The sequence below is a fragment of the Chelonoidis abingdonii genome, chromosome 17 (genome assembly GCF_003597395.2).
Source record: "Chelonoidis abingdonii isolate Lonesome George chromosome 17, CheloAbing_2.0, whole genome shotgun sequence".
In the NCBI taxonomy this organism is placed as follows: Eukaryota; Metazoa; Chordata; order Testudines; family Testudinidae; genus Chelonoidis; species Chelonoidis abingdonii.
This window is the reverse complement of record NC_133785.1, coordinates 18,447,950-18,462,277: the sequence shown is the minus strand read 5'-3', so window position 1 is coordinate 18,462,277 and position 14,328 is coordinate 18,447,950. Positions and strand designations below refer to the sequence as shown.

The window sequence follows — 14,328 nt, the reverse complement described above, 5'->3', positions numbered from 1 at the left end:
TAATGGAGGAAAAAAAACCCTGAGTAGTTCTATGCACAGCTGTTAGCAGAATAGGTCTTTCAAATGGAGGCTCCTTGTGGGGCAACTTCTGTCGTACTCCGTGTCTGAACAGTGAACAAGTGTACATCATAGTAGTGGGGATCCTGGCAGCAAGGCTTTATTGAGTAGTCCAGCAACCGTAGCAGAGCACTGAGGAGCATGTTTCAAAGTCCCTGTAATCAGAGAGCTAGTGGGTTACAGTGGTGGCTCATGTTTTCTCTGCATGTTAGAAATGCCTGACTTGAAGTGGAACAGTCAGATAATTTAGACTTGGTATGTTGTGTGTGTGTGCGCCTCTCTCTCTCTTCACACACAAAAATTAATATAAAAATGCTTTATGTGTGTTTTTAAAAATACAAACAGTTGTATGGGTTTTGAACGTTCTTCTGGAGTGTTCGTGATCCAAACACAACACTATTGGGCCATTGAATGAGAACCAGCAGGTGGAATACTAGTCTTCTAACTGCATAAATATGGCAAAGTAAGATACATTTAGAAAATGAACTGCTTTCAGATGTAATAGTGTAATGGTTTAACTGATAAGGAAACATGTAGTTTGAAATCACACAGGGTCTGCGTCTCCCCTAGAGTGTAAATAACTCCTTTGACTTAGTCGAGTTACTTGTGATGTGAAAGCAGAATCTGACTCATTGTTTTCAATCTGATCATGTCCTTTCTCTGATCTAAGAGGTCAGGTTGTTGTAGCTGCTCAAGTTTTTACTTTAAATATTAGATGTCAATGCATATTTTCCAGATTTGTATGATTACATATGTAGCCTGGAGTGACAGTCCTCCCATAGTGCAAAGTTAGCTCTATAGCTGCATCACAGATACTACATTTTTTCCCTGTTGTGATATGCATGTGTGTATACAAAAATATTTAAACACATGAAGAAAGAATTGTTCTGCTGCTTGTAATGAGTGGTAGAAGATTTCACTTGACGTACCAACTGTATGCTGGAAAAGAAAACGCTGTGGTCAACACCCTTAACAAAAAAATAAGTTACTAAGTCAGACCGTCAGATAACAAAAATGATGTTACAATTTACAGCACCTTGTAATACCGGAATGTTTCAATGGATCACTGGATGGCAGCTTTATAATATTGCAGTTGATTGGTGTGGTGACCATTCTTCTCCAAAAGCCCACAATACAATCCCTTATTAGGCTGCAAATTAAATAAGGTTAAGGTGTTTTATTAGTGTTACGGTTTGTATATATTCTGAAACCATCGTGCAGTTTGGCACAATTGGCAGCTTCTACTCATGAGGTCCAGGACAGAAATAAAAAAATGACTGCAAGTAGCATTGAGGCATTGGGCCCCAGGATTAGAGGAACAAGAGAAGTATTACCTCATAGCAGCAGCAATTTGAATGGGAGCCGGATATAGTTCCTAATCCCACCCTGGTGTAAGCTTCCTGTATGGCACTGGGCAAATCACTTTAACTTCTGTGTTCCCCTCTGTAGAATGGGGATGATGATTTCATTTCACAAGGGTGTTGTGGGGCTTAATCAATGTTGGCAAAGCACTGATATAAGTGATAGGGGTTATGTGTTTGTGGCAGACCAGGACTGTGGCGAATTGGCAGCGTTGTAGTTCGTAACATTTAATGTTTGCCTGTCAAATCAGACATATTATAGGTGAACCGGGGAACTAGTGTTGAATCCCCAGGAGAGAATTAATATGAAAGAATCATAGAAGTTAAGGGATGGGAAGGACCTGTTGGGTCACCTGGTGTCCTTTACTTGCCAAAACATTTATTGTTCCCTATTGTATATTAGAAGTTTCTGCTCCAAATATTTTCTAGAAAACAGGCATCTTGTTCAGGTCTGAATACCTGGCCTAATTACACTGGTCAGGGGCCTGTATCATTATCCATGGTACAAAAATGTATCCAACATGTTTAATGTAAGCAAAAATACACACTGTAGCCAGTGTCGTTCCAGGGAGTAATTGCATGGCAGACACTTCTCTCTAGTCTCATTATCTAAATCTAGTCCATATTTCTAAAGCACCTTGTATCTTGATGCTGTGGAGAAGTATTAAAAAGACAGCAGCAGCAGCAGGAACTGGTCTGATGTCTTCCATTATATCTGAGGCAGAAAGGCATCTGCTATGCTGAATGTAAATACTTCCATATTTCCCCTTCCTGCATGCTCTGGATATGACCACAAAAACCTGTTACACTATTTGGAAGAATTCAGACAGGATTTGTCCAGATTAAGTCATAATCCTTGCTATGGAACTGGAGGCATTTAAAAAAAAAAAAAAGGGTTCAGGAGGTTTTTCTGTATGTTGCAAAGCATAGAGTTCAGGTCAGGATTTGTGAACACCTATTTTCAGACCTCAGATCCCTGCTCTAAAGGGCCAGTGGTGGTGGTTATGCACAGCATTATACAAGTGCATGTGTAATGCAGTCAAGTATCGGGGGTAGCCGTGTTAGTCTGGATCTGTAAAAGCAGCAGAGAGTTCTGTGGCACCTTATAGACTAACAGAGGTATTGGAGCATGAGCTGTTGTGGGTGAAGTGGGTATTCACCCATGAAAGCTCATGCTCCAGTATGTCTGTTAGTCTGTAAGGTGCCATAGGACTTGTTGCTGTGTTGTCAGATGTCCATGTATTTCATGATCTTGGAAAGGTTTCTTTCAATCCAGCTAAACCAGTGGTGTATTAGTAAAGACTACAAAGAAGTATTAAGCTAGTCGAGAACAAAGACAGATTAGGAAGCAGTCAGTGATGTACTGTGCAGCTGTACCAGAAGGGAGTTTAATGACTAAACAGTATATTCCCTCCAGGCAGCGCAGGACTGTTCCCTACAGTGTACTTGCCAGTGCTTTGGCCTACCTTTTTTTAAAGACTTGAGTGTCTTCTCTTGAGACCATCCTACTACTCTAAAAGATCCTCTCAAATACTCACATCTACACTTGTTTGCTTCATTTCATACCTATTACAACTCCTTAGCTTGCCTTAAATAGTTATTGTCCCTCCTCGGTGCGTATACTTGGCAACCATTTGTAGGAGGTTAGTGTGCTTTCTTGTTCTTCTTTAGCTGAGCTTCACATGGATTTGCTTCATTTAATCTTCCTTCCTAGCTAGATAAGACGCTCCAGCTCCTTTTATCATTTGTATTGCTCTTTTCTGAATTCCCTGCATTTCTTGCATTTCACAAACATCAGATGATGGACCCTCCTGCCTGCAGCTGCCAACAATCTATTTTTTGTCTCTTCCATCTTGTCTCTTTCATCCTTTTAGAAGCAAAGAAAAAATTGTAGCAGTGGAATGTTGCATCCATGCATTTGAAATATTCAGTCTCTGAATTGGTTTATACGCACAGCACTATCATCCAAAACCCACAGTTTCTCATGTGAGCATCATCAGAGATTCTTTCAAGTGACTATGGAAGTGCCTAGTTATGTTGAAGAACCTAGGGTGTGGATACTTACCATTGTGTCTGCCATATTTCTTGGCTGTTAACCCTGAGTAGGCACATCTGATGTGGCATGAGCCTTGTGTGTGTGTGAGGGAAAGAGTTCTTGGTCTCATTTGTCTTCCTCTCTTAAGTTTTTATAGTGTGCCCTTCACCATGGTATCTGAGTTCATTTACAAGGGAGCTTCAGATGGTTTTCCTGTTTGACCCTTTTAATCTCGCTTGCTGTTCCCAGATACCTCTTGGGTGGGATTGGTAGGTTGACTCCCACAAAATATGGTTTTAAAGCAATTACATACACAACCTCTGCTTTAAACTAGCACAAAGCTCCTGCCAGCCTTATATACGGTAGGGTAGAAAGAGTGAACATGCTCTAACAAACTTTTTTATTCTAGTCTAGACAAGACCTCTGTGTCCATCAAAGGTCGATGGGTAGAAAGTGCTTTGAGAGCCTCTGATGAAAGGCACCCATAGAAGAGATCGTTATTATCGCACAATCCCCGTAACCTGTCTTCACAGGGGGGTAGAAATTTAGTCTAAGTGTATGTCTTCTTCACTACAGAGTTAATGTGGGTGATCAGTGGCCAGGTCTGAGCACCTGAGTTAGCCTGGGCTGAGCGTAAGCAGCCATGCTGTGAAGCCGTTCCAGAGTTAAGGTGTCCTCACTGGTGCTGCACTTACCCATGTGTGATATCAGGACTTCTGGGGGCCTATCCCATGGTTCTTTGTGCTGCAATAAGATGAGCCACTCTGATTCTCTGCCAGTGAATTTTGGAAGATCTTGTCTATCCTTCTAGGCACACTTGTGCAGGTAAATTGTGGGAAGGCATTGGAGTGTACTATTGGCACTCTGATGATTTTAGCCTGAATTGTCACTGCAAAGTGGGTGGGTTATCAGTCTGAGTGAAAGTGCCTCTTGGTTTTAGCCAGCAAGCCCCAGACAAGCCAGCAAGCCCAGTCTGTAAGCATCACTGAACTTGGATGAGAAGATTTTGTGTGTGGACAGCAGGGGAATTAGGGGAAACACTTGAGTAAGAGCCTGTGTTAATTCTTCAGTAAAGACCTACCTTAAAGGGACAAAGTGTTCTCAGTTGCTTATGCAGATCTGTAATTCTGTGGGGCTCTGTTCTGACAGCTTTGTCAGTTTGGCTTGAGTCTATGCCAAACCTGTCCTGCCCCTCTAGTAAGTATGGTTGTTTGCTGAAGACAAGGGCATCCGCATTCAGTCCTATAAATAGAAACTGCATAGCTCCTTCTCCAGGGCACCTCTCTGGATAGAGATCATAGAATCAATAGTGTCTTTAATTAGTAGGTTGGGTTTTTATGCACCCTACTGTTTCCAGTACCATTTGGGATATTCAGCCAGTTCAGGTGTCATGGTGGCCCGTCTTGATGGGTGCAATGCTTTCTTGGTGGTGGGGGCGGAGGATTCATATTGTGGCGCATCTTGGTCTCATTTCGCCCACCATCTGATGGAGTCATCTGATGAAGCCCATATAATGATGAGCAAAATGTCAGGAAAAATGAGGTCTCATGGTGATGTGATTCACCTGAGAAGAGAGGGGTTTTAATGCAGTGAATCACGCCTGTCAAAAATCCTTTGTAACGCCAGTACGGTGCAGTTTAACTCTTTAATCACCAACCGTTAACGTCTCTTTCACTATGCTCCCAATGGAATCCGTAAGATTTCATTGCAGCAACTTTCATCTTTTCAACTGCACTTTGTTTTACAAGCATTCTCTGCTAAGAGGCTTTCAAATCTGGCAAAGTCTAATCTAAATTGGACTTGAGACAGCAAATGAGGTTCATAAAAGATCATGGAGAGGAAAGACAAAGCCGACAATAATAAGATCACACAGTAATGCACGTACACACCTTGATACTGCTGCTAACTTTTTAAAAACCTTTCCTTCCCATCTGTGCTCATGCAGCTGTACCTGAAAGAGGTTGCGAAGACCTCTGAGACCTTTAATTTTACTTGTTCTGCTAGGGACCTGCCACACTACTTGCATTCATCGTTCCTGCCAGTGGAACAAAAAGTTGAAAGATACAGCAGGCAGGCAGCTCTTTCTAAAGAGACAAAGCTGTTGGAGAAGAAGGGCCAGAGGAGAGATTTTAAATTAAACCTCTGCAGGGAATCCAGACCAGCTTCAGCTGAGTCTCCTGTTGTTGTGGCCTTTGCCTATAAGGTGCCCATCACAGTGTTTTCTGGGGGCCCTTTGTGTGATTTGGATCAAGGGAATATCATAGTTTCCCAAAATGGAGAGCACTTACCGTATTCCCTTGTAGCAAACTAACCAGCTACCCTGACAAGACCAGGAACGGAGGTTTCTAGCCAGGAGGATAACTGAGGAGGAGTATCCCAGACCTCCTCTTCATTAGTATTTTCTTTATTTGCTGGTCCCTTGGTAGCGGCTATTATTAGCATTTAAGACTTACATTGCAGTAGCACCTAGAGGCCGCAATCAATATAGGGACCCCATTGGCTAGGCTCTATATAAATATATAGAAAATGACAGTCTCAGCCCCAAAGAACTTGGTCTTAAAAGTTATAAATCCTCTTCCCCATGGGATTAAATCACAGCAGCACTACTAGCACCTGATCCGGGAGAGTTGTGGTGCAGCAGAGGGAAAGCATAAGCCAGACTTCACTCTAAATAAAAAAACAATGGGGCACTGGTGGCATGGAAGCTTGTCTGTAGTTAAATACGCTTAGCCCCCTTGCCTAGCAGGGATGTATCTTACGTTATTACTGTGTCACCTAGGGCTGACTCCAGCGGCGGGGAAACAGCCTCCATAAGGCAGTTCTCGATCGTGTCTGTAGGGAGGGGAAGCAGAGAGGAGGACAGAACAGGCACAGAGCTGCTCCATTTCCTCCCCATGGTCTGTGTAACTGATCTTCTGGAGGCGAGGGATGAGTGGAGACATAAGAGGGGAAATGGTGGAATCTGTGGCCATAGTGATAGTTACAGCCCCGATCATTGCTGGCAGGTCCAGGCGTGCGTATGTGTCTCTGAAGGACATGTTTTTATATTTCAGTGGAAACTTAGAGCCAGACAAAACAAACAAACGTTTCTCAGAGAGATTTTTTTAACAGGAGGGAAAGTTTTTAGATGTCGTTTTTTCTAGGCATCCATACTTTTTGTTTTGTTGTTTTTGTTTTGCCTTTTCCAGTCTCTTCCAAGCCAGGGACCTGTGTGAAAGTCCTGACGATTGAGCCCCCAGGTAACTGCCGGCTACAGGAAGATCTGGCTCTACTGGCAGACTGCGCCCTGCCGGCTGAACTGCGGGTAGGGAGTGTTTCTATTTCTTCCCACACTCCACTGGGACCTTCGCACTGAGCCGCAGGGAGAGCTGTATGTTCGCGCACATTTAGATTCACTTTCTTTGTTGGGTTTTGTGGTCACTTGTTTGCAGGTATTAATGGCACAAACTGACTTTCCAAACACTGAACCCATGTATAGCTGGGAAATGCTGTAAATCTCATAACCAGGCTGCCAGTTTTCCCTCTCGCAGCGAGATTATTCCTCCCTCAGAGATTTGTAGAGGTCAGATCCCTGGTCTCATCCAAGTCAATGAAAGTTTCCCCATTGATTTCAATGGGGACTAGATTTAGCCTCTAGTTGAATATATTACTGAGATGCAAGAAAGGGGGAAAAATTCCTTGGACGACAGCAGTACCTTTGGATGTGTATAGATGGAATGGGATTCCTAATGGAGGTTATGGGTCCACAGAGCTTAACTGATCCCTGGTTAAGAATCGACCCCCGTAGTATACTGGCAGGGAGTTGATTTGTTGTTTTTCTCAGAAGCATTGAGTCAGGATTACCCATTAGACACAGCTATGTGTATTCCACACAATCGATTCCCAGTGATGCAAGTGAACAGGGCAGATATTGGTGGACCCCAGTTCTTCCTGCGTTTGTCTGTCTCTGTAATATCGATAGTTGCATCTTATATTTTCCTTCTTTTAATATGTTTGTCCCAGTTTCTTCACATTGAGTAGTAAAACTAATAACATACTCATTTTAAGCAGCTCTGTGCCTGTGGGCTGTGTAACTGAACAGTGTAACAAAGCTTATTGCTTTCTTGTGCGAAACAGAACTCCCTGATGCAGAGCTCAAGGAAATGTCTGAAGCAAGGTAGAAACTCTGTCATATGTCTCTTTGTACGTGCTGGTGGCTTAGGTTTCGTAAGCAAGATGTGCCAAGGTATTTTGTGCTGGCTCTTAGTGATCCAGTTATTCTAAGTACTGAGGGATTTAAAGAGGGAATCCTGCCCATTGATGTTCTCTCTATCAAGGCAGAAAGCTATTGTTGTGTGTTTTTTTTTTGTTTTGTTTTGTATACCTTTGTTGTGGTTTTCTTTGTTTATCATTAGGTACTTGGAAAAATAAAAAATTGGAGAGTAGCGTAGAATGAATTCCAGTAGTGTCAACCCCATGCGCTTAAAAATCATGAGTGGGGTGCCCAAATACAATGAGATTGACTTAAAAATCACGCAATTAAAAAAAATCAGGTTCTTGGTTTTTTATTTTCTGGTTTCTGAGCCTTTAGGGTGCACTTGGGTCACATTTTCAAGCTTTTCTCCAAAATCATAAGGGGTAGAAACACACTTATTTAAAAATGAAAACAGAGATTCCTCCATAGTTATATGGGAACTGGTTCTTTAAGGAAGAACCCCCCCCCCCCAAATATCATGAGACTGTGCATAAAATAATGAGTTAGCATTACTGAAATTTCCTGATTTTTTTTTTTCCAGCTGTTTTATGTAGCTTAGAAAAAAGTACATAATAATCCAATCTAAATATGTTACACTGATATTACTGACCTACTTTGTGTGTGTTTTCATGAATGCTAGGAAGGAATGGGGAAGAAAATGATTATAGCATCTGCATGGCACCCATAACCATGGAATCAGGGTTCATATTACCCTTAATTGCCTTGTTTTAACTTGATCATTTTAAAAGCTCTTTTTCCTGGCAATTTATAAAGATCCTAAAGACAGGATTGTAGCCTTTTAATCTGCCTTTTACTGCTGAATTATCATTTACATCTCTTCTAAATCTTTGTTTACTGGAATCATCCTATGAAATAGGCATTTGAGTCCCAGGAGCAGCAATTCTGCAACCTCACTAGTAGATTCTGATACCATACAAATAATATAATACAAAAAACTTACTCTATGAGGCCAAAGAACACTGACCAGTGAGTCACAAATGTGAAGTTTCTTGTAATAAGTTACCAAACGCTTCCTGGAATATGTGAAACAACAAACAATACATGGTTATAAGATAGAAACCAAATTTGTTTTAAGTAACAAATGGGATTGATCACAAAAGCAGAGTTCTGAGTCACTAGACAGCATGCAGCTTTGTATTATATGAACTTTTGATCCAGATAATGTTTTAATAATACTCTGATATTGGACATTAAATGTAGAATTTCTTTATCCCACATATTTTTTTTTCTGTATTTCAAGTGAAAACTGTCTGTTCTTTGTGCTTCTACAGTTTTCTCTCTATATAAAACAGTAATACCAGGAAATTCTGCTGCAATAGTTGAGACATCTTCTCTAGTGCTCTGTAGTGTTAGTGCTGTTCATGGCACTGCACAAGACGAATATATGGAAGCTGTTTGTGCGGTGTATTCGTTTTTGGAAGGCTGTTTCAGACACCCATACATTTTATAGTTTGGTAAACTATAAGAGCAATTTCTTTAAACAAAGTCACTACAAGTTAAATGCAGTTAAAATCTTGATGTCTTAAATTGTCATTTCTGGTTATACTTGAAATTTGCCTTTTCTCCATTGCTTTTTGTGTATGGAAACGTGATGTTTTCAGTAGTGGTTAGCGATGATCGGAAAAATTCAGAGGAAACATTTTGTCACTCAAATTTGCTGACTTATCTAAATCTAAACATTTTACAGAAGTAGTTGAATTTTGATCAAGTTCCAGCACTACCCAGGCAAGACTCTGGTGGAACCCTGCCTAGCTTGCTGCAAGCTCACACGCCCAGCTCCAGGGTAGCCAGTCAGAGTGGGGAATGCCCGGGCTTTCAAGGGCCGCTGCTTTGGGTCAGCCTGTCAGGTAGACTGTCTCGGAGCAGGGCTCCATTCCATTCCTTGGAAGACTTCGAAATTTTTGAGTTTTATTCCAAATGTTGAACAAAGCCAAGCTTCAAAATATTGAAATCCTCCATGAAACTAAATCACTTTTCTCTACCCAGCTTCGTGCTGCAGGTGAGCTGTTAACATCTGTGTTACCTTTGGCCAGTGTGCTAGGTTTTTTTTGTTGTTTTTTTTAAAGTCCTAGAAATTAGAGATGCAAAAGACCTAGTCTTTCCCTTGACCAGTGTGGGCTTGTTGCCTACAGTACATTTTCTGGTGCTTTACTTTGTGCTTTTGTAGACGCTCTAATTTGTTCCTTGTGTCATAGAACCCTGATGACTCAACATGCAGCTGGATATCAAATCTTGAGTCTGATTCTCTGCTGGTAATCCCATTATGGATTGTTAGGCTATAATGGGCCTCTGTAGGTTGTCATAAATTATTTACGGCTGAATTTTTCTACTGTGCTTATTCCTATCTAGGAGCAAATTGCTTCTCCTTGTTGGTTGTGCACGTTATTGTCCCCGCCAGTTCTTGTCTGAATTTAGACAGCACTCTCTTGGGGGCAGGGACTTAGGTTTCCTATGTTTCTTGAAGTGCCACACGTGTCTGGTGCTGTATAAGATACAGAGCAGGTTCAAAGGGCAGGTAACAGAGCAGGTTAAAAGCTGTGGGGATAAGATGGGATGAGACAGATACTCTGAAGTGCTACAGATCTTTTACTTTCAGGAGCTGTAAAAATTCCCTTTGTCCTGCTCCCCACAAAAAGAAAGAGTAAATAGGTTGTAACTAAAGTCATAGACGAGAGAGACCAAGCAGGGTTGCTGCAGAGTTTGGGAAGGTGGCTTTGCTGTTTAATCATGCAGAAGTTGTGACCGTCATTAGGCTTAGTTGTACTATAATTAGAAACCACTCTGCCAAATCCTGATGAGTACTGACAGAGAGCCCAGAGAGCAGGGCCAGGTTGCTATGCTCCGAAGTAGTGTGAAATTCAGAGCCTTTGCTAGCTCAGTGGCTGTCCACAGCCTGGGACCAGGAGTGCCAGAGAATCCCCACTGTGTATGAATTGAGCTTTCCTGATGGTATTGAAAGCAGCATGTATCTCTGTTTGTTTCCTGCTGAGTCAGATTGCAGGAGGGGGGAACATGAGATATCTCACTAATTCCCCACTATACCCAGTGCTCTTTGCTAGTGCGGTTTGGTAGGAGATAATATTTGCCATTCTTCCACGGGATGTGAAACTTCCTGGCTTCCAGCCTTTGAACCTGGGGAAACCTAGAGTCAGTTTTTGATGTGATTTGCTCAGAGGAGAGACTTGTGGTATGGATCAGACTTTTCATCCCAGGCTGCTCAGGGAATATACCTAGATAGGAGAAACCAGAGGAAACTCTTGTTTTCAGTGGATAATTGCCGTGGTTACATGGTTGTGAACATAGATTCACACAATTGAATTCCCTTGTGTCCATAATGCCAGCTTTAAAAAACAAAACAAAACAAAACAAAAAAAAAAACCAAGCCCACAAACTTTTATGCTAGTTGGCTTGGCACATTGGATTGGAGGGAGTTGTGTTAATAGTCTAGTCAATTAGTTTAATTTTAATTTCTTTAGACTGCAAAGTGACAAGAAATTGAACTGTGCATGGGAAGCTTTGTATTGTGTTGAATGAGGTTGTAGTTTCAATTAAATTGTTTCAGATCTGTGTATTCCTTTATTTAAGCCATAAAATGACTTTTTACATATACTGTGGTTAAAATAACATGCCTTTCCTTGACTGGTGTCAATATTAAGATGCCCATCCCATGATGTAAACTAAATACCCACCCAGCAATCCACCTCCTCATTTAGAAGTCCGAGAGGAGTTATGAGCCTGCCACTGTTGGCTTGAAGGTCATTTGGCTCTGCTGGACAAACTGGGAAGGGAAATTTCAGTTCAGAAGCCTCTCCACTGAGAATTCCAGTCATTGAGCTCCCAGATGTTCAAATCTAGGATCAGTCAGGAAGAGCATCTCTGGTGATTTCCATTGCTGCTGAGGCGTAAATGGGTAAAGGTGGGTGTCTCAGATAGCAAGACACACTGGACTTTATAGATCAGTGTCAACACCTCTAATGTTTATACCATGGGTGCTAACTGCAGACATTTCTTATCTTTTAACTTGTCTTTCTAGGTGGGTTTTGGGGAGTTGCCGTTTGACAGCACTGACAACTTTAGCAGCTGTCCTGATGTGTGTTTTCGAGTGACAGATTACAACTTTTTATGCCATAAGGTATGCACATACATTTAGAGACATCAAGGTCCATGAACATGTCCTTCCCACGCACTTAGTATGAGATAATTAAGCTTGCAGGGGTAAGCTTAAACTTAAAGCCCTCTTCTTAATGAAACAACCCAGCCTGCTTCCCTTACTGCAATTCACGAATCTCCTTACTGTGTAAGAAGCATCTACATTGTGTCTCATGCTGTCAGCAACAAATCTGAGCCTGTCATTGGAAGTTTTGGATCCTTAATAGTTCAGGATGACTCAGTGTAAGGGTGGAACTGGAAACAGAACTCCAGAATCCTGACTAGAACTATACTGCTACTCTAGATTAACTGTCACTCTAGTTAATATCTCTTTTTTTGCTTTGAGGGCAGTAATGTGTAAAAATAAGACATGAAAGAAACAAGAAAAGTGACAAGTTTATCAGAGTCTAGGGATGAAAACATAGAGCTCGGCAGAGGTTATGCTACTGACTCGGTGCTTTGGAACTTGCATAATTAATTCCTGAAAGTTGATCCCTTGCCTAGTTCTGTTTGGCTCAGTGCAGCAGAAAGGGAGATGCTAGTGCTGGATTTTTCCTTTTCCCAAGCAGGCATTTTTCTGTGGCCGCAGTGATTACTTCAAAGCCCTCCTTGAGGATCATTTCAGTGAGAGCGAGGAGCTGCAGACTCAGCCCACCATCCCTGTGGTGACCCTTCATAACATCTCAGAAGACATCTTCATCAGGGTCCTCTACTACATCTACAGCGATGACACCGAGGTGAGACCAGCCTATTCTCTCCTTTCATCGCCTTCAAGTTATGCCCAAATGTCTTTGCAGAAGTGTCATCCTATAGTATTCCACTGCTGGTTTGTTCAATATCACTCACTCATTCTCCCACTTGGCTTAAAGAACCTCAGTAGCCCAAGTACTGGTATCTCTGTTGTAGGCTAGGTTGGAACTTTGTTTCCTGAGTATATCAGTGCAACTGCTCCTAAATGCCATTTGTTTATCTTTCATCCTAAATTCATATCCTGTAAATTAGGATACATGTTATTTAGGCCAGATACATAATGCATGATTTGTGTGGCTGTGTATTCTTCCCCACTGAATGCTATTGTGCAGCACTGACTGCTCTCAATGGCACACAGTCAGAATTCTGCCGCTAGATGGTGACTGAAAACACATTTGCCTGTGTGCTAAGGTTAAGAGGCCTGTTCATTTACTATTGGCATTATAGCCTATCTTTGCATTTAAAACAAAAATTATTTGCATCGCTGGAATGCCTAGATGTTCCACTCAGAGATCAGGGACCCATTGTGCTAAGCACATAACAAAAAGACATCCCCTGCCTCAAAGAACTATCTATCTAATTAAAAGTGCAGCCAGCACTATACATCTTTTGGCAACACTGAAGGGATTAATGATGCTGATGAGCTGGCTTGTGTCCTCTCCAAAGCTTAAGGCTTTCCTGTCTGAGTGAGACTGTACCATTCCTACTCTGGGTTACCCTTTGGTTTTGGTTTGCTGTGACCACCTGCACAGCTGTGACCTTATTCCTGCTGACCAGCTTGGCTACAGGTAGCAATATAGAATCTGTGCTAGGCAGGGAGATGATTTATCAGACAGGAAGTCACTGGCTAGCCTGCTGAGGCTGTCATTAATACTCTATAAAACTTCCTCCCATTAACTCATTCTGCTCATAACCTCTTATTGTCTATGCTCTGGAGAACAGGTGGAGTGGAAGATGAGGAGCCCCAAGGCACATCAGAAGCTTGTCACAGCCCTGCAGCCTGACCCAGTTCCGCTGCACCTCTTTGACACTCCAGAATCTAGCTAACTCTCTGTTGTTGCTAAGTAGAAGTGTTTCTAAACCGGAGCTCTAGCTGCAGCCTTCCCTTTCAAATGAATCTTGGGATGCTACCTGTTAGTGCAGTGCACACGCCTGATGGCCCAGCTCAGTAAAAACAATGTACTGTCATTAAAAAAATTGTTACTCATATTTTCCAGTGGCTATTTGAGTCTCAAGCCAAATGAGCTTTGTGGAAAGAGACCATTTATTTGAAAAATTATATTAACGTTTTCTTCATTATTTTTCCTGGCAGATTTTCAAAGTTCAGTACTTTTGTACAGTGTTTTTTCTTTCCAGGCTTACGTCCAGTCTAGTGCCAACATAACCAGCATCCCCATCCTGCTTGACTCACCTTTTTCAAAGGATTGACATTTCTGTCACTGTTGTGTCCATCACAGCAGCCTATATTATCAGTGTGCGTGTGGTTTCTGAGTGGAACTTGTGTGTGTGTATATATATATATATATATATATATAGTGACAAAGTTCCTCCTCTACCGTGGGGGGTCCTGCGCTTCTTGGCAGATTTGCTCACCTCAGTGATCTTCCCCACAGTCTGGATCAACTCCTCCTGTGTCTGATCAGGAGTTGGGAGGTTTGGGGGGAACCTGGGCCCGCCCTCTACTCCAGATTCCAGCCCAGGGCCCTGTGGATTGCAGCTGT

At 42.0% G+C, this 14,328-nt stretch overlaps 1 protein-coding gene across 1 annotated transcript in view; it reads left to right on the top strand.

Annotated features, from left to right (window-relative positions):
- Positions 1-14,328, top strand: part of ABTB1 (ankyrin repeat and BTB domain containing 1) — a 40,740-nt gene that overhangs the window by 17,909 nt on the left and 8,503 nt on the right. The window contains exons 8-10 of the mRNA XM_032802724.2: positions 6,642-6,757; positions 11,742-11,840; positions 12,427-12,594. Of these exons, the coding sequence (XP_032658615.1) occupies positions 6,642-6,757; positions 11,742-11,840; positions 12,427-12,594 (383 nt within the window). The remainder of the gene's footprint in view (positions 1-6,641; positions 6,758-11,741; positions 11,841-12,426; positions 12,595-14,328) is intronic.